Source organism: Ranitomeya imitator, chromosome 3 (assembly GCF_032444005.1).
Source record: "Ranitomeya imitator isolate aRanImi1 chromosome 3, aRanImi1.pri, whole genome shotgun sequence".
NCBI lineage: Eukaryota > Metazoa > Chordata > Amphibia > Anura > Dendrobatidae > Ranitomeya > Ranitomeya imitator.
The window spans coordinates 54,968,261-54,988,684 of NC_091284.1; the positions used below are offsets into that span (position 1 = coordinate 54,968,261).

The 20,424-nt window shown below is 44.5% G+C and overlaps 1 protein-coding gene across 4 annotated transcripts in view; it reads right to left on the minus strand.

Moving 5' to 3' along the window:
- Positions 1 to 20,424, minus strand: part of NCAM2 (neural cell adhesion molecule 2) — a 627,216-nt gene that overhangs the window by 215,851 nt on the left and 390,941 nt on the right. For all 4 annotated transcript variants that reach the window (XM_069760881.1, XM_069760880.1, XM_069760882.1 and 1 more), the window contains exon 5: positions 5,170 to 5,307. In XM_069760881.1, coding sequence (XP_069616982.1) covers positions 5,170 to 5,307 — 138 coding nt within the window. The remainder of the gene's footprint in view (positions 1 to 5,169; positions 5,308 to 20,424) is intronic.

The window sequence follows — 20,424 nt, forward strand, 5'->3', positions numbered from 1 at the left end:
TCAACGTTCAAATATGTCTGGACCTACACCAAAAATTTACATTTGGTATCTTTATGTTTGAAGCATGATATGTGGGAAAAGGTTGAAAAGTTCCAGGGGGCCAAATACTTTCCAAGGCACTGTAACTGTATATTAGAGGCAAAGAGATTCAAAGTGTGTACATAATAGATAATGGGCACTGTGTCGTTCCAGCGATATACTTACGATCTCGCTGTGTCTGACACGCTACTGCGATCAGGGACCCCGCTGAGAATCGTACGTCGTAGCAGATCGTTTGAAACTTTCTTTCGTCATCAAGTGTCCCGCTGTGGCGGCATGATCGCATGGTGTAACAAAGGTGTGCACGATATTGTATACGATGTACGCATAGTAACCAACAGCTTCTACATCGCAAACACGTCATGAAATTATCGCTCCAGCGTCATGCATTGCGAAGTGTGACAGCAGTCTACGACGCTGAAGCAATAATGGTGCGATGCTGGAGCGTCACGGATCGTGCCGTCGTAGCGACCAAAGTGCCACTGTGAAACGGTACCCTTAGAGATCCATACTGCATAAATTGGTACAGTGCTCTAATTTTTCCAGTTTGTGCACACATGTGCCCTATTGTCTATTTAATGGGTTTACAGGGGAGATGTCATCAGAAAATGACCTTTTATTCTGATAGGACCTGCACTTGCACCAAAAACTTAGTGCATTTCCTTGAAAATATCCCTAAGCTCCCCCGATTCTGCTGTTCTTTTCTGCTCACTTCATTGGAGAGATATTCCCATCTGTTTCTTCTGGGGTGCACTGTGTGAAAACTCTGCTTCAAAGACCAGTGGGGCACTTCCTCACTGTCTTTTCTTGGGGCATGAACTTTCACGCCTCACTGATGCTGCCAATCACAGCTTGGCAGTAGATCCAACATTCTATCAGTCTCAGATGCTGCCAAGCTGTGATTGGCAGGGACTGGGAAAGAAGGGTGAAAAACGTATGTCACCGGAAGAAATGTTCAGTTGGACTGCAAAGTGTCACTCTGACTTCCTCTTCATGTTCAATTTGACAGAAGGTGGGGACAGTGGCACCAGTACTGATTGACTGTCGGGGTCACAGAGTCACAACAACGGCACTGAAGCCCCAGGGAGAGAGAGAGAGTGCCGACACTGCAGGAATGGCATCGGTACATGAGACCCGCTGATTATATTGGCATTTGGTCCTCTATCTCTTGGACATTTAATATATAGGTTTGCCATGATATCGCTGTAGAAAAGTACTCCTGCAAACCTCAAGAGATCTTCCTATACATCTCATTTACTCTACATCAAGCGACTATATGATTAAGACTCGGGAAGAGCTGAAATGTCAGTTTAGCTTCTGGTCGCTTTCTACATTGTTGAATCCTATATTTAATGTCCTATGAATAAAATTCATTTATTATTGCACTATACTGCAAATCACTAGAGAGTGTGGTGTATTCTACAAAACTTGATTTTTAGGACTTTAACAGTCTATTGCACCAGCACCTCGCTCCCTTAGAATATCGAGTGCGCGACAATTTTTTCCGCACGACAATTTTTTCTTATTCCAATATTCAGGAGCGAACAGCCAGCAACAATGTAAGAACCTTGCGGTGATGGAGCAGTGCGCTCTTGAAGACTGTTATTGAGAACACCTCGATAGCAGCCTTTACAAGCTCGTCTGGTTTACTTCCAACATTTTATTATATTACTTACATTGCTGTGATGGCTTATGAGTGATTATTACTTTGGGGACAGAACGTCATTAGTTTATAAGCTGATATTGCTAATTGCAACGATTTCGAGGAACTGCAGCGTGAGTTTTAGGCTCGTTGCTTGGCATCACTATTACACCTGCCTATTTACAAATATTACTGTTACTGGGGGCATAATATTAGGAACTCTCAATGCCGAAATCTTTTATGTACGTGTTATTTAGCAGTTTCCATGGCAACAATACAGCGCAGGCAGTGCATGTGTCACCGGAATACGACTTGATGCCACATAAGCTCTCTGAAATATTGATTTGTAAAAGTAAAACACATCTGTGAGCCTAACTCGTCAATACATTGAGAAGAAAAGCCACGTACGTACTTTTGTCCTTAAGTGTATGATCAAAGGCAAAATCTGAAGTGTGAATGTGACATCTAATGACTAGATGAAAAGGAGCCGAATAAACTGCAAGCGGGGCGACTACACTGTATGGTCTCCTACTCAAGCTAAAAATTACACCTGATGATAGGAAAAGGCAAATTTGCTCATCTGCCAAGCAGCAGTGTGGCATGAAACTTTGTGGTTTTCCAGAAATAATTAGAAAGTGATCCTTGCCAAGTATAATTACGCACCCGTAGATAATTCCACAACAGATATCCGGCATTACCAGGAATGCTAATGTATGCTTCTGATTTGACCTTCAAGCTGCCCCCCATGAGATTTTCAATTATTTCTAAAACTTGGTTATAGCATTATTTTCTCAGGATTAGTGAGCTACTGATGAGGATTACCTTACCTTTCCTATGGGCTTGCTTATTTATATTGAGTGATACAAGAACAACAATTCGACACCAGGTTTTCACTGTACCCCGTAAGGCAGACTGATTCCAGAAACAGGTCACTGGGCTGCTTGCAACAGTATTTACTGTTTCATCTGCTGCAGATCTAGCAGTTCTCTGAACGCTGAGCTCTGCATAACCCCGCCCACACCAGCTTTCACTGTGAACTGTGCATAGGCAGAAAGCTGCCTGGCAGTAGAGGGGTTATACCCCTACATTATACTGCTCTCAGATTTGGTGTCAAAAACCTGGTGGTAGAATCTCTTTAAGAAATCAATGATTTTGTGATATTCAGTAGGAAGTTGTTTATTCTCTATGTGTCCACATGCGGCCATTCAGTGGTTGTGATATGGATTGCAGCCTGTCAGGGGTTTTACTATACTGGAGTATTTAATTATTTTTCTATTATGAAAAATTAAGTCCTTTTTATAATTTTCAGAAAAAGTAAGAGTAAACACATCTGTAACTCCCGATGCTAAATTAGGTAATAAGCAATTGCTGATTCTCTGCCCTGAACTTGACCCTCAACAGTCCTCTGTATCTTATTTTACAATGAGAAGGACTAAAACTATTCAAGGCCATATCGGATCAGTAGATCGGAAAAAAGTTATGTGAACCGCCAAACATGAAGTGCACAAAAGTTTACTGATACCCTAAAACAATGCGTTGAAATTGGGCATAATTCGAGTTTGTGTTTTGGTCTAAGATTGGACTATTACAATAAGTGAGTGAGCAAAAAACAAAAATATTTCTTACCAGTTTGTGAGGTAAACAGTTGTCTTTAAATTTTGGATTATGGAGATTTTGCTTTTAAAACAACAATTATGGTTGACGATATCACATTGCAGTAAGTACACTTTCTGTGACACACAAGCCTTGGTTTCGGAATTTTGGTTTGGTAGTAAAATTGACACTAAGGGTTTTAATATTGCTCTCCTTGTTAGCATTCTATTAACAATAAAAAAGGAAGTTCTGAAGGTTCAGTTACTGCAGTACATCTTAGATCAATCAATTTAGGCCTCTTTCACACTTCCGTCTTTGAGCTCCCGTCACAATCCATTGATTTTGGAAAAAAAACAGGATCCAGCAAATTTTTCTGCTGGATCCTGTTTTTTCCCATAGACTTCTATTAGCGATGGATTGTGATTGATGGCCATCCGTTTCATCCATCGTGCACTGGATCCATCGGAAAATTGCTGTCCATCAGGCGGAGCAAACGTTCAGAGGAACATTTTTTCTGCATGTCGGAAAATTGCTCAGCGATGGGTCCTGCACTGCCTGTTGTTGGCTATAATGGAAGCCTACGGACACAGGATCCATCGCTGACTGTGAAAAGCAGGAATCCAGCGATGGGTTCCGTCTTTTGAAACTGAGCATGTCTGGAAGAATTTCCAGTCAGGGAAATTCTCTCTCGCTTGCTCTCTCTCTCTTTTTACTATTGATGCTGTCTATGCAGCATCAATAGTAACAAGATATAATATTAAAAATAAAAAAAATAAAAAATCACAATAATCTTACCTTCCGGTGTCCCGCGCAGCGTTACCGATATTACCGGGAGCTAGCATTCCCATTAATGCATTGCGAAATGATCCGATAATGTTGCGGTCTCGCGAGACCTCGACGTCATCAGAGGTCATTGCATGCAAGGCATTATTGGGAACGCTAGCTGCCGGGAGCATCGGTAACGCTGCACGGGATGCTGGAAGGTAAGAATATTGCGATTTTTAATTTTTTTAAATTATTTTTAACCTGGGTTGTGTTGTGTATGCGTTTTCGCAGCGGGAAAATGCTGCGAAGACGCATACACAACAGGTGCACATAGCCTCGACGGGTCCATCAGAAAAACGGGCCCGGTGCACCCGTTTTTTACAATCTGCACAGGCTCCGTCATTTCAACAATTTGACAGATCCTGTGCAGATTGTAAAGACGGAAGTGTGAAAGAAGCCTAAGTCACAACGAATGATGATGCAGCTACAGCATCGCCCTGTATATCACTTGAATTTTTGGATTCATGTTCACCAACTTAGATCATCACCATTTTCCATGGGATTTACCACTGAAGTCTTACTCCACAATCAGACTAGGCCTTTTTTCCCTAGGTGAAGTGAACTGTGCTCTCTGACTTTCTATCCCTACACAGTACACATATAAAATGGCATTTTTGGCTATCCCCACATCTTTTATATAGGATGTACCACCCCTCTCTGCCCCCTGATTGGCCGCAATGACCATGTGATCAGAAAGCTGCAAATCATTAAGTGAAAGTCTGTCTGATGTCAGAAGCCCACTCTTTGAGTCTTCAGCATTTTTTTTTGTGATCCTCCTGCATCAAATTGCTTAATATTCATATTTGCGGGGACCTGTGGGGTCTCAAGAGCATAATAAGGGACATTCAAACAGTGGAGAATAACTTCTATGCACATTGAACTTCCAGGGAAAATCCGCGCAAAATGGCGAATTCAAAGTTTTCCTGATTCGCTCATCTCTATGGATAACCGATTTAAACCTTTCGTATTTTCACTGCAAGATTTCATAAACGAAAATCCCCTGTTGACATTATAGGCAGAGAGACGCAAGAACACAATTATAATAATATTATGTAGCAATTATTTCTCACCATTCACAATGACAAAGATATCTCGGAAATCAATTTCTCCTCTAACCTCCACTCGCCCCTCACATCTGTAAATGCCTTCATCTCTTTTACTGATGTTCATAATCTGTAGATTATTGTTTGCCAACATTGCAAATCGACCTAAAAGAGAGGAAGAAGTAAACAAGGGTCAGGAAGAAATGAACTGAAGGAAGACGTGAGGCTGCTGATTCGGATTTCTAAACAGTTTTTCTCTAACACTATCAGACATTTCATGAAAAATGCATTGCCCAATTTGAAAGTAAAATGTAATTTTCAAAGTTTAATATTTTTCGTCTACGCCAAGAAAGACAACAATGTACGCTGGAAAAAAAAAGGCAATATTATACCCATACTATTACACCATAGATTGTTAAACCGAAGAAGAAAGAATCTGGTTTTGCACAACAATGGTTATAAGGTCATGATTAGGAGACATTATTAGAGTTCTTCACATGTATTAACCCCGTCTCCGACAAATAATGGCAGCAATCAAACCACAAAATCATTTCTGTACTGGCAAAATAATAAAGGAAAATATAATAATTATGAAGGATTTTTTGGGTTGTTTTTAAATGAATGTAAAATAATATTTTTTCCACTTTCACCCTCGCTACTTGTTTCCCCCTCACTGTCCATAGAGTATAACCTGACACCTCGCTGTCCTGCATGCCATCAGGTTTTATCCAAGATGTATTTGAGCTAGTTTTCAGAATGCAAAATGAGCATCGGCCGTCAAATAAGAGAATGAAAAGGGCTCATAAGTGGAGAAAGATGCTTTTTATCTCTGATAAGATACACAGCGGATAGGAAAGGACTGTTAAAAATACAAGGTTTTTGTCATCTTGATAGTCATAATCTGTACAAATGCAGTGGGAAGCAAACTCAAATTATTTTGAAGGGGAAAAATAAAAATAACCAAACTAAAAGAATGAAGCTCCATAAGTGTGAACGCCTTCTTATGTCTGGGAAAGTGGTTGTGTTCAGAATGCAGCCAATCACATTGACTATAACGTTACATAGTAGTCAGTACACAACTGCCATCATTTACGGTAGTTATGATCGACTCCATATAAAGTGAAATTGTTCTAGTAGGATTTCCATGCCATTTCCTAGGTTGCTTTTCACAGCAAAAGAATCTAATTGTTTACAGCTTTCAGTCAGGAGAAGGGTGCAAACATTTATAAGACTTTAACTATACCATGGAATATTCGGGAGGTGTCATCAAGAAGTGGCTTAAATTTAGCACAACAGTGAATTAGCGAGAATTAAATGTCCATCAAAAATTAATGAAAATTGGTCTAAGATGCATAGTGCAATATTAAATGAGCTACAGGAATGTCTGCCAAGCTCTGGTTGTGTATTGCACGTGACAACAATCTCCCTTGTTCCTCGTATGTCATATGTGGACAAGATGGAAGCCTTTTCCTACAAGGGAAAACAACCAAGCTCAGTTATGTTTTGCTAAACAGAAAAAAAGAAAAAAAAAAAGGAAGGTTTGCACTCACCCAGCCCGGTAAAACAATGAAGTCTTTATTAGGACATGTGCAAAATGAACAAGGAGATTATGTTGACCACAGGATGACAGCTGTTTCGCGCACACGGCGCTTCGACAGATCCCGGAAGCGCCATGTGCGTTTATATAAACTATTATTTTATTATATATGCACTGGCTTTGGGTTCATTGTCATTGATGGCTGTGGTGTCAGGTGTATTATTAATGTTTTATATATGACGCCTTTGAACATGTGATTACTTTGCTGTCATTATGATGATGCTGATATTGTGAAGGTTACTCCATATTGTCTGTTACCACTTTTTCCAGCCATACCTTGTGGTTTTTCTGTATTTTTTGGTTCCCCTTGGTTATGTATGGTGTTTACTGTTAGGTCTCGAGTTCCCGCTTCTGCACAGGGGGAATCTCGAGCCATCTCCGCTGTGGTCTCCCATTCTTATCCAGCCGCAGTGGAGTCTGCTCAGCAGGGACGTCGGTCCCAGCGTCTTGCTCAGTCTCACTCTGTACAGAGAGTTACTGCTGATTCTTCAGCTTCTGCCATTAAAGTCAGTGCTGGTCAGCAGCGAGCAGACTTCTCTGGGACTAAGTCCTTGTCTGCACACACTGAGCATGCCCAGGGCAAGATCTCCCGTTGGAGATCGAGGGTCATGTGCTCAGGCCCTGCAGCACATTCCATTGGTTCTCTTGGCAGGTCTTGGAAGGGCAAAGTTTCTGTGGCCACTTCCTGTGCTGCAACTATATAAACTGCGCATGACCGCACGGCCATGCGCTAGTGTACATTTGCTTACGTGTGTTTGTTGTGAGTGCAAGTCGTCCTTGGATACCCCTTCCCTATTGAATGTCTGTTCGCGGAAGGTGTATGGTTGCTTTCTAGTGCCCGACTTATCCTACAGCACAAATCACACATTACAGCGTCCAGTTGCTGTGACCGCCAGTACGGCGCCGTACACTTCCTCTGTGCTTTCCTTACCCAAGCCTGGGTGGTTAGTGGCGTTCGTCAGTGCGGCACCGCATGCACTCTTGTGCCCTAATATTGCTATTTAGCTTCCTTACACACCCAGTTGCGGTGTTGTGCCAGCAAGGGTCTAATCGGACTTCAATCCTAGTTGGGGTTGAGTTCGCTGACTACTTGCTCGCGCTCTATGTGCGGTACCGCGATCCTGTGATGCAACAGGATCGCTTCCTTCATGCTGGGTGAAGTCTAACCCACGTGTGTATACTTATGAGTACCGCCATATAGTCCGTCATTACTTGGCAGCAGGTTCCATCTCTGCACGGTGGACCCCGGGCTGCGAACGCACCATACTCTATCTGTCTCATTATTTGGTGCGTTCCGCTAGCCCTAACTTTACACTAGCGCCAGGGTCTGGCTAGTAATGACGGACAAACAGCAATCCTTGTGGTATATCCAGCAGCTGGAGGGTAGGTTGGCGGCTCTTGAGAGCGCAACCTCAGCTGTGGATGTTACCGCAGTTGCTGTACAGGCTGCTAGCGTGGCTGCAGCAACCCTGTCCATTGCCACCCCTGCTCCGACATTTTCTCGCCTCCCGCTGCCAGAAAAATTTTCTGGTGATAGCAAATTTTGTAGGGGATTTGTGAGTCAGTGCTCTATTCACCTCGAGCTCCTGGCTGCACGTTTTCCCACAGAGCGGGCTAAGGTGGGATTTATAGTGTCTCTCTTGTCGGACAGGGCATTGGAATGGGCTACGCCGCTGTGGGAGCATGGCGATCATGTGGTGCAGAGTGCTCCGCTGTTTCTGAGCACTCTGAAACAGGTCTTTTTAGGACCTCAAGTCACCCATGATACTGCGCTCCAACTGCTGGCATTAACTCAGGGTGAGTCCTTGGTCAGTCATTTTGCCGTCCAATTCCGCACTTTAGCTTCTGAGCTGGATTGGTCGGATAAAGCTCTTATCCCCATATTTTGGAGGGGCCTGGCTGACCACGTTAAGGACGCTCTGGCCACTAGGGAGATTCCTGCCACACTGGAGGAGTTAATAACTGTCTCCACTCGAATTGACCTCCGTTTTAACGAGCGGAGGTTAGAGCGAGCCCAGTGTAGGCAGAGGTTTCGGCTGGCTCCTACCTTCGCCAAACCTCTGGAATCTCCGGTCCTGGTTCCTGAGTCACATGAGGCCAGGGAAGTGTCACAAGCGGGATCTAAGATCCGGACCGCTTGTACACTCAAGGTCTGTCATGTTTGCCAGCAGTCAGGACATCTAGCCACCAGATGTTCTCAGCGGTCGAGGAAACGTCAGCGTCTAGTGGTAGTAGGTGGAGGTACACTAGACACGGCGACGTTTGCCTCTAAATTGTCCTTTAAGGGGACAATTACTATAGGCTCATTCTCCCACTCGGTAGAGCTCTGCATGGATTCTGGGGCGGAGGGCAATTTTATGTCTTCTGCCTTCGCCCAACGTCACGCAATACCCCTGGTTATGCTAGCTCAACCAGTAACGGTACGAGTGGTGAATGGGTCGACACTGCCCTCACAGATAACACACCAGACCATCCCTTTTACTCTGTCCATGTCGCCATCTCATCAGGAGATTATATCTCTGCTCGTCATTCCTGATCGAATTGATGAGGTCCTGTTGGGAATACCTTGGCTACGGTACCACTCTCCTCATATCGAGTGGTCCTCTGGCAGAATCCTGGGATGGGGCGAATCTTGTGGGGGTAGGTGTCAGAGGGAGTGCGTTCAGGTTGCTACTACAGAGGTACCCGCAGATCTTTCCTCTCTCCCCAAGCAGTATTGGTCTTATGCAGACGTGTTCTCCAAAAAGGCGGCGGAGATCCTTCCGCCCCATCGCCCCTATGACTGTCCTATTGATCTCTTGCCTGGTGCTGAGCCTCCCCGGGGTCGAGTCTATCCGCTATCTCTCCCGGAGACGGAGGCAATGTCACAGTACATCCAGGAAAATCTGGCAAGAGGATTCATTAGGAAGTCAGTGTCACCTGCTGGGGCAGGGTTCTTCTTCGTGCAGAAGAAGAATGGGGAATTGCGTCCATGCATAGACTACAGGGGTCTTAACGCCATCACCGTTAAAAATAAGTATCCTTTGCCCTTGATATCTGAGCTCTTCGATAGGCTTCGGAGAGCAAGGGTATTTACTAAACTAGATCTGCGGGGTGCTTACAACCTGATTCGCATCCGTGAGGGGGACGAATGGAAGACGGCTTTTAACACCAGGGATGGGCACTATGAGTATCTGGTGATGCCCTTTGGGCTCTGTAATGCCCCAGCCGTTTTCCAAGACTTTGTGAACGATATCTTCCGGGATATGCTTTCCACCTCGGTCGTGGTCTATCTGGATGATATTCTCATCTACTCTCCAGATATTGACTCCCACCGGAGAGATGTTTGCAAAGTCTTCGACCTCCTACGGGCATACTCCCTCTATGCCAAGTTGGAGAAGTGTATGTTTGAGCAGGAGTCCTTACCTTTCCTAGGCTACATCATCTCTGCCCAGGGATTGGCTATGGATCCTGCCAAACTACAGGCTGTGATGGACTGGCAGGAACCCCATTCTCTTAAAGCGGTGCAGCGCTTTATGGGGTTCATTAATTATTATCGCCAGTTCATTCCGCACTTCTCAACTTTGGTAGCTCCCTTGGTTGCCCTCACCAAGAAGGGGGCGAATCCCAAATTGTGGTCTGAGGAGGTCTCCAAGGCCTTTAACTCTATAAAGTCACACTTCGCTAGCGCTCCCATCCTACATCGCCCCGATGTTGATAAGCCATTTATCATGGAGGTGGATGCCTCTTCTGTTGGTGCTGGAGCAGTCCTCTTCCAAAGGATGCTCAAGGTCGGAAGCATCCTTGCTTCTTTTTCTCCAAGACCTTCTCATCAGCAGAGAGGAATTATTCCATCGGGAACAGGGAGTTGCTAGCCATGAAGTTGGCTTTCTCGGAGTGGAGACATCTTTTGGAAGGAGCACGTTTTCCCTTCCAAGTCTTCACAGACCATAAAAATTTGGTGTACCTGCAGACAGCCCAGCGGTTGAATTCTCGCCAGGCCAGATGGTCCTTATTCTTCTCCCGGTTTCATTTCACCCTCCATTTTCTTTCTGGGGAGAAGAACATTCGGGCCGACGCTCTCTCTCGCTCCGTTGTGTCATCTGCGGAGGAGGAGGAGGAGCCTCGGCTTATTGTCCCCACCGAGAGCTTGAGAACTGTGGCCCCGGTTTCGCTAGAGTCTGTGCCTCCGGGCAAGACTTTTGTACCATCCAGTTTGCGACCGGAGGTTTTCTCTTGGGCACACTCGTCCAGGGTGGGTGGACATTTTGGTACCAAAAGGACATCTGAGTTACTGGCGAGGACATACTGGTGGCCGCATATGGCTCGTGATGTCGCAGAGTATGTTCAGGCGTGTGTCTCTTGCGTCAAGAACAAGACTCCTCGGCAACGGCCAGCTGGTTTGTTTTATCCTCTGCCGGTGGCGGACAGGCCCTGGGAGATGGTCGGGATGGACTTTGTGGTGGGCTTACCCAAGTTTCGTAACTGCACCATCATCTGGGTGATCACCGACCATTTTTCCAAAATGGTGCACTTGGTGCCTCTTCCACGGCTACCTTCTGCACGGGCGTTGGCTGTCTTGTTCGTCAAGTATATCTTTCGCCTACACGGTATGCCAGACAAAATTGTTAGTGACCGGGGTCCCCAGTTTGCGTCTCGATTCTGGAGAGAGCTTTGTCGTCTACTCAGTATTGAGTTGAATCTCTCTTCGGCATATCATCCCGAGACGAATGGGTTGGTAGAGAGGGCCAACCAGATCTTGGTCACATATTTACGACATTTTGTTTCTGCCAGGCAGGATGACTGGGCATCCTTGCTACCGTGGGCAGAGTTTGCACTTAACAATGCCGTAGCCGACTCCACCGGTCAGACTCCATTCCTCCTAAATTACGGGCAGCATCTGCGTGTTCCTGTGCCCATGCCTGTGTCTTCTGCTGACTCCAGGGTGGCAGACTGGGCTGTGGAGGCACGGGACATTTGGGACCGCACGCAGGATGCCATTCGGGCCTCCAAGGAGAGAATGAGGTCCTCCGCCGATGTTCATTGGCGCCCCGCTTCGACCTTTGCTCCTGGCGACTTGGTGTGGCTCTCCGCCCGTAACATCAGGCTGCGAGTTGAGTCCACTAAGTTTGCTCCTCACTACTTGGGTCCCTTCAAGGTTCTCGAACAGGTTAATCCTGTGGTCTACCGTTTGGCTCTTCCTCCACGCTTGGGTATCACCGACACCTTTCATGTGTCCCTCTTGAAACCCGTATACATGTCCCAGTTTTCCGAGTCATCTGCCGAGACATCGGGTTCGTCTACGGACGATTACGAGGTGAACGCTATTTTGGGGTGCAAGGTGGTACGCGGCAAAAAGTTCTATCTGGTGGATTGGAAGGGTTATGGCCCAGAGGACAGGTCATGGGAGCCTGCTGAAAACATTCGGGCCCCACAGCTCATTGCTGCCTTTGAGCGTAGCGAGGCCCAAGGAGGGGGGGCCCTAGGAGGGGGGGTAATGTTAGGTCTCGAGTTCCCGCTTCTGCACAGGGGGAATCTCGAGCCATCTCCGCTGTGGTCTCCCATTCTTATCCAGCCGCAGTGGAGTCTGCTCAGCAGGGACGTCGGTCCCAGCGTCTTGCTCAGTCTCACTCTGTACAGAGAGTTACTGCTGCTTCTTCACCTTCTGCCATTAAAGCCAGTGCTGGTCAGCAGCGAGCAGACTTCTCTGGGACTAAGTCCTTGTCTGCACACACTGAGCATGCCCAGGGCAAGATCTCCCGTTGGAGATCGAGGGTCATGTGCTCAGGCCCTGCAGCACATTCCATTGGTTCTCTTGGCAGGTCTTGGAAGGGCAAAGTTTCTGTGGCCACTTCCTGTGCTGCAACTATATAAACTGCGCATGACCGCACGGCCATGCGCTAGTGTACATTTGCTTACGTGTGTTTGTTGTGAGTGCAAGACGTCCTTGGATACCCCTTCCATATTGAATGTCTGTTCGCGGAAGGTGTATGGTTGCTTTCTAGCGCCCGGCTTATACTACAGCACAAATCACACATTACAGCGTCCAGTTGCTGTGACCGCCAGTACGGCGCCATGCACTTCCTCTGTGCTTTCCTTACCCAAGCCTGGGTGGTTAGTGGCGTTCGTCAGTGCGGCACCGCATGCACTCTTGTGCCCTAATATTGCTATTTAGCTTCCTTACACACCCAGTTGCAGTGTTGTGCCAGCAAGGGTCTAATCGGACTTCAATCCTAGTTGGGGTTGAGTTCGCTGACTACTTGCTCGCGCTCTATGTGCGGTACCGCGATCCTGTGATGCAACAGGATCGCTTCCTTCACGCTGGGTGAAGTCTAACCCACGTGTGTATACTTATGAGTACCGCCATATAGTCCGTCATTACTTGGCAGCAGGTTCCATCTCTGCACGGTGGACCCCGGGCTGCAAACGCACCATACTCTATCTGTCTCATTATTTGGTGCGTTCCGCTAGCCCTAACATTTACTTGATTGATTTTATTGGTGTTATAATAAAATGTATATATTTTATTACTTTTTCGCTTAGTGCTTTTTCTTTGGTGTATTCATGACTACTTGCCTGGCGTAATAATGATTTAGGTGCGGTTTATAGGTGTTATATATATATATATATATATATATATATATATATATATATATATATATATATATATATATATATATATATATATATATACAGTATATATTCATCTGAACTATGCAAATATTTAAGTACAGGGAATACAACCAAGCTGTTAGTCTTTCATCATGACACACAGGACTGTTTCCCAACTTTTGTGTATCAACTTCTTATTTATTGCACTATACATAGAACCTTATAAACACCTCACAGTAAAGTCCGGAGGCATTAATATTCAGTGCTGATTATTTGGTTGACATTTCACTACAGATCTCCCTGCAAAATTTCAGCAAAAGATTGTCATTTAGTGAACTTCTAAAAATAGCAGAACAGGACTCCACAAATTTATTGGTAAAGGTCGTCAATTACATTTTAAACTCAAAGGTCAAAATAATAAACCATTAGAATAGCTTCTTCAGGTTTCTATTTGGTTTAGCAGTAAAACTGCTGACACTTTCTAGGTTAGATTTAGCTGCCTTGATGTATGGATATGTGACTTTTTGCTTACACGTGCATGTTCATCTAGTAAAAATGTAGAGCAATGCCATAGATCCGTCATATGAAAAAAAAAGGAAGGCAATGTGGCTGATTTACTAAAAGCAGCAGTGGTTCATGCTGTCTGATAAATGTGGCACATCTTTGGACTGTTTTACTCTAAGCTTACACTTTAGTGGTAGAGATGAGCGGATCTTTTAAAATTTTAATTCTGTGATTGCCAAATTTTCCACCAAAATTAGATTTGTGGCAAACAAAATTTGTGGGAATCTCAATATTAGAAAGCTTATAATTGCTTGTAAAATATATGTGGGGGAAAAGGAGAGTGAGAGAGGGTGGACTCTGCTCACCATAAGGGCTCATGCAGAAGCCCATGCAAATCAGTCCGAGCATGGACCATAATGCAGGAACTGGTCACTGCTCTCCAGACCAGAGCATAACAGCTTCATGTATTTCTATAAGGCTGTCACGATCGGATTGGAAGACAAAAATGCCCAGTCTGTACATTGGGTGTCAGAAATCAGACTGACATCCACAGGCATCTGCATGAGCCCTAAGAGCTTACACTTTACAGGAGAGAGAAAATGGACACCAATGAATATATGAGCTTACACTCTATGGTTGAGAGAGATAGAGAGGAACCCACTGACCACAAGATCTTACGTTCTACAGGAAAAAGAGAGAGAGAGGAACCCACTGATCATAAGATCTTACACTCTACAGGTGAAGAGGGGACCCTGTTGACCATAAGATCTTACACTCTTGAGGAGAAAGAAGATCCTGCTGACCATAAAAGCTTACACTCTACAGGGGAGAGAGAGAGGACCCCGCTGACCATAAGAGCTTACAACCCAAAGGGTAGAGAGAGGACCCTGCTGACCATAAGAGCTTACACTCTGCAGGGGAGAGAGAGAGGACCCCACTGACCTTAAGATCTTATACTCTAGAGGAGAAAATGATGACCCCACTGACCATAGGAGCTTACACTCTACAAGGGAGAGAGAGGACCCAACTGACCATAAGATCTTATACTCTACAGGATAAAAAGAAGACCCTAATGACCATAAGAGCTTACACTCTATAGGAGAGAGCGGAACCCCACATACCATAAGCGCTTACACTCTACAGGAGAGAAAGGTCTCCGCTGACTATAAGATGTTATATTCTACAGGAGAAAAATAAAACTCTGCTGACCATAAAGACTCTAAAGGAGACAGAGAAAACCACATTTATTGTTAGAGCTTATAGTTTATAGAAGATAGATGGAGAGATGGATCTTAACTTCACTATAGGAAGACCATTGGATTCCTTGGTGCATATGATGAAACTATCCTGGAGGTGAAATTACTGACCACAATTTTTATTGGTCAACACATTTCTTGTACTTCAAAATGTGTTGAGCAATAAAACACCATGGGATTTTTTTTTTTACACAATCATAGACATAGGCAAGTTTCATCTGAAATATGGAGATTAGCACCAACTGCGATATTTTTTTTCAAGGAAACATTCGGTCGATGTGAAATAAACACATCTGGACAGCCTTACTGAAAAACATTGGTCAGAGTGCTCTCAGGTTTTTTTTCATGGACAGCTCTCAGGTCGAAAAGATGATGAACACAGCCTTTGGGCTCGCTCACACTGGCGTATAAATCACACAAGTGCAATGTGAGAAAACATCGGATTGGACTGAGAAAAAAATAGCATGCTGCGATTGTCTGCGAGAATAGTATTGCACTCGCCAATGCAAGGCAATGGGCGTGAGAAAAAAATCGCCCAGGACACGAACCATGCATGTGCCGCTAGATTTTTATACACACATCTCAAAGGAAACCTGACATTTCATCAGCCAAGTACATAGCCCGAACCGTCAGAAAAGAATAGATAGAATAGATAGAAAAATGTCAGTGAGATACATACATATAATCAATGCTTTGCATGAGTAGTTTTCTGTATTGAGAGGTGCAAATTAGTTTGGTAGAAAATATTGTAAATGAGTGACAAATTTGCTGCTTGTTAGATTTGCTAATTGAAAAGGTGCAAATGAATTCTAATTGGAGTAAAAGGAATATTAACTGGGCTGCCATAAATGTGGTGCAAAGGATTTAAGGCTGTATGGACACAACACTCTTTTTTCAAGAAGATTCCTCCCTATAAAAGAAACATAATGCACAGAAATGCAAAAACGACATTCTGCATATGTTCTGCCTTATGCCACTTCTTTTAACTGTTTTAGGAATCCCCGAAGCAGTTAAAAAAGTGGCATGCTCAATCTACAGATATTTTTTGCTGAGAAGCCACCTGCTCTGTATACGTAAAGGGACTCGGCCCATAATGACTATTCAAACCAAGTATATGCCCTCAAGGCACACAGGTGTGGCCAGTCTTTTAACTGTACCTTCCCACCTGCTTGTTTTCCCTCAATCTCCACCCATCCTTTATTCTTTGATTGACAGAAGGGCGGAGATAGATGGAAAACAAGCATTTGATGGGAAGGTGCAATGCAACAAGTGCTTGTACTTGATTTGGACGGTCATTCTGTGCTGACATTGTCACTTTAACCAAACAGAGCAAAAGACTAGAGCCACCACAATAACAACAGCAAAACCTCCGATGTTGCTTCAGACAAACGTCCGCCAATGTTTTCCTGAAGCAACTTCACCTGGGAAAGTGCAGTGGCTGTGCCATCACCTAAGAGAAGTCATGTGCACATTGCCTTAGGGCTTATTGAGACGTCAGTGCTTTTTACATATGCAAAAAATGATACCAGTGTCATCAGTGTTTTGGATCTGTTTGTCATCAGTGTTTGGTCAGTGTGTCATTAGTATATGTTCTCCTGATGAAGTTGCGTGTTTTAGCAGTGAAATGCGCGTCGAGGTGGCTGTTTAGCCCTCATACCACACCATGACAACTGATTATTAGTGATGAGCGAATATACTCGTTACTCGAGATTTCATAAGTACGCTCGGAGGTCATCCAAGCATTTTTAGTGCTCGGAAATTTAGGTTTTTTTGCCGCAGCTGAATGATGTACATCTGTTAGCCAGCATGTGGGGGTTGCCTGGTGGCTAGGGAATCCCCACATGTAATCAAGCTGGCTAAGAGATGTAAATCATTCAGCTGCGGCAATAAAAACTAAATTTTTGAGCACTAAAAAATACTCGGAGGACACCCGAGCATGCTCAGGAAATCTCAGGTAATGAGTATATTTGCTCATCACTACTGGTTATATATAGGACTATAATTAACATAGTCTCTATCTGATTGTAATATTCACACATAGTGTGACATAACTAAGGTCACCAATGACCTCTTAACCGCCAAGAGCAAGCGACACTACTCTGTCCTCCTCCTTCTGGACCTGTCGACGACCTTTGACACAGTGGACCATTCCCTATTATTACAAACCCTCTCATCCCTTGGCATCACAGACTTGGCCCTATCCTGGATCTCATCATACCTAACAGACTGGACATTCAGCGTCTCCCACTCACACACCACCTTCTCCTCATCTTGCCCCATATCTGTCGGAGTCCCACAAGGTTCAGTCCTAGGGCCCCTGCTCTTCTCCATTTACACCTTTGGCCTGGGACAGCTCATAGAATCTCATGGCTTTCAGTATCACCTCTATGCTGATGATACACAGATCTACATCTCTGGACCAGATATCACCTCCCTACTAACCTGAATCCCTCAACATCTGTCCACTATTTCATCCTTCTTCTCCGCTAGATTTCTGAAACTTAACATGGACAAAACAGAATTCATCATCTTTCCCCCATCTGACGTGACCCCCCAACGAATCTATCCATTACAGTAAATGGCTGCCCACTCTTCCCAGTCCCACAAGCTCGCTGCCTCGGGGTAATCCTTGATGCTGATCTTTCCTTCAAACCACATATCCAAGCCCTTTCCACTTCCTGCCAACTTCAACGGAAAAATATTTCACGAATCCGTTTATTCCTCAACCAAGAATCTGCAAAAACCCTAGTCCATGCCCTCATCATCTATTGCCTTGACTACTGCAACCTCCTGCTCTGTGGCCTCCCCTCGAACACTCTCGCACCCCTCCAATCTATTCTAAACTCTGTTGCCCAACTAATCCACCTGTCCCCCCGCTATTCCCCAGCGTCTCCCCTCTGTCAATCCCTTCACTGGCTCCCCATTGCCCAGAGACTCCAGTACAAAAACCTAACCATGACGTACAAAGCCATCCACAACCTGTCTCCTCCATACATCTGTGACCTCATCTCCCGGTACTTACCTACACGCAACCTCCGATCTTCACAAGACCTTCTTCTCTACTCCCCTCTTATCTCCTCTTCCCACAATCGTATACAAGATTTCTCTCGCGCATCACCCCTACTCTGGAACCCTCTACCCCAACATATCAGACTCTCACCTACCATCGAAACATTCAAAAAGAACCTGAAGACCTACCTCTTCCGGCAAGCCTATAACCTGCAGTAACCACCGATCGACCAAACCGCTGCATGACCAGCGATTGTGAGCCTTCGCGGGCAGGGTCCTCTCTCCTCCTGTACCAATTATGACTTGTATCGTTTAAGATTATTGAACTTGTTTTTATTATGTATACCCCTCCTTACATGTAAAGCGCCATGGAATAAATGGCGCTATAACAATAAATAATAATAATAATAATAATAATAATAATAATAATAATAATAATAGTGCAGTTTTAATTTAGTTAAAGGCACTCTTTCACATCCTTTGTGATTATTTAACACTTTGGAGCAACACTTCCACTTCCTTGGATAATCATGTATAATCCTTTCAACATGGATTCTACCTATTTATCTTATTTATGAATATCTACACATTTAAGCCAATATATGCCTATATCACAGTGGGGTCATTTGTTTCTATCTGCTTCTGTCATCTGTCTGGCATTACTTATTTATGTGGCTGCCTTTGGTATACCACTGTATGTATTGCATTGTAATAATAATATTTGTTATTTATATTTGCACTATTTGGATCCCAGTATCTCTTTATTGCGCCCAATGGGTTTCTATATGCTCTTTTATTTGAGGGTATTATATTCTTGAGGATGATTATATGTTTTATGTTAATATGCAGATATGGGGTTAAGGCCCCTTCACATTAAGCGACGCTGCAGCGATACCGACAACGATCCGGATCGCTGCAGCGTCGCTGTTTGGTCGCTGGAGAGCTGTCACACAGACCGCTCTCCAGCGACCAACGATGCCGGTAACCAGGGTAAAGATCGGGTAACTAAGCGCAGGGCCGCGCTTAGTAACCCGATGTTTACCCTGGTTACCATGCTAAAAGTAAAAAAAAACAAACACTAGATACTTACCTACCGCTGTCTGTCCTCCAGCGCTGCGCTCTGTTTCTCTGCTCTCCTCCTGTACTGGCTGTGAGCCGGAAAGCAGAGCGGTGACGTCACCGCTCTGCTTTCCGGCTCACAGCCAGTACAGGAGGAGTGCAGAGCACAGCGCTGGAGGACAGACGGCTGTAGGTAAGTATCTAGTGTTTGTTTTTTTTTACTTTTAGCATGGTAACCAGGGTAAACATCGGGTTACTAAGCGCGGCCCTGCGCTTAGTTACCCGATGTTTACCCTGGTTACCAGTGAAGACATCGCTGCATCGGTGTCACACACGCCGATCCAGCGATGTCAGCAGGAGTCCAGCGACGAAATAAAGTTCTGGACTTTATTCAGCGACCAACGATCTCCCAGCAGGGGCCTGATCGTTGGTCGCTGTCACACAGAACGATTTCATTAACGATATCGTTGCTACGTCACAAATAGCAACGATATCGTTAACAATATCGTTATGTGTGAAGGTACCTTTAGTCTGCAGGTTAATAGCATTCTGAACTGGCCCAGCACCCACACTAAGACCCCCTACTACTGGTAGGAAATAATCTTTATTGTTTTTGGCAATGTTCTGGATTCAGTCACCGCTCTGTGTATTGAGCGTCTGCTGTAAAAGCACCGCCGGCACTGACTGACAGCAGGCGGCTCATCATTACTATACACAGAGTGGTGACTGAACCTGCGCTGGCACCACTCCCGTGACTGAAAGCTGAATGTTACAGGTAAATATAAAGTTAATTTCCTTCCGGAAGAGGGGTCTAAGTGCCGGTGCCAGGCACATCAAGAATGCTATTAACCTGCAGATTAACCCCATGTCTGCAGGTTAATAGCATTTTTTTCATAATAGGTTCTCTTTAATCATGGCCAGAACATGGATCTATAACTTGCATTGGTATTTTTCATAAGTGCTGCAGGTAAAAAAAAACATCTCTGAGTTTTTCACGCCTACACTATCTGTGAAAAAACATGGACATCTAAATAGCGACATAGGTTATAACAGGTATTTGTAAGACACGAATAGAACACATATGTGCAACACGGACATGCGAAAAAGGCCTTAGACAGTTTTTTGGGGCACAAATTACGTCAGAAATCTGGATCATGTAGCTTAGTCTGCCCCATTGGGTAAAATGACACTATTACATTAAATATCAGCTTTTTTGATAAAATATTAAATAGTTTTTTTTTTATCCTGATACTATAAAGGTTACTT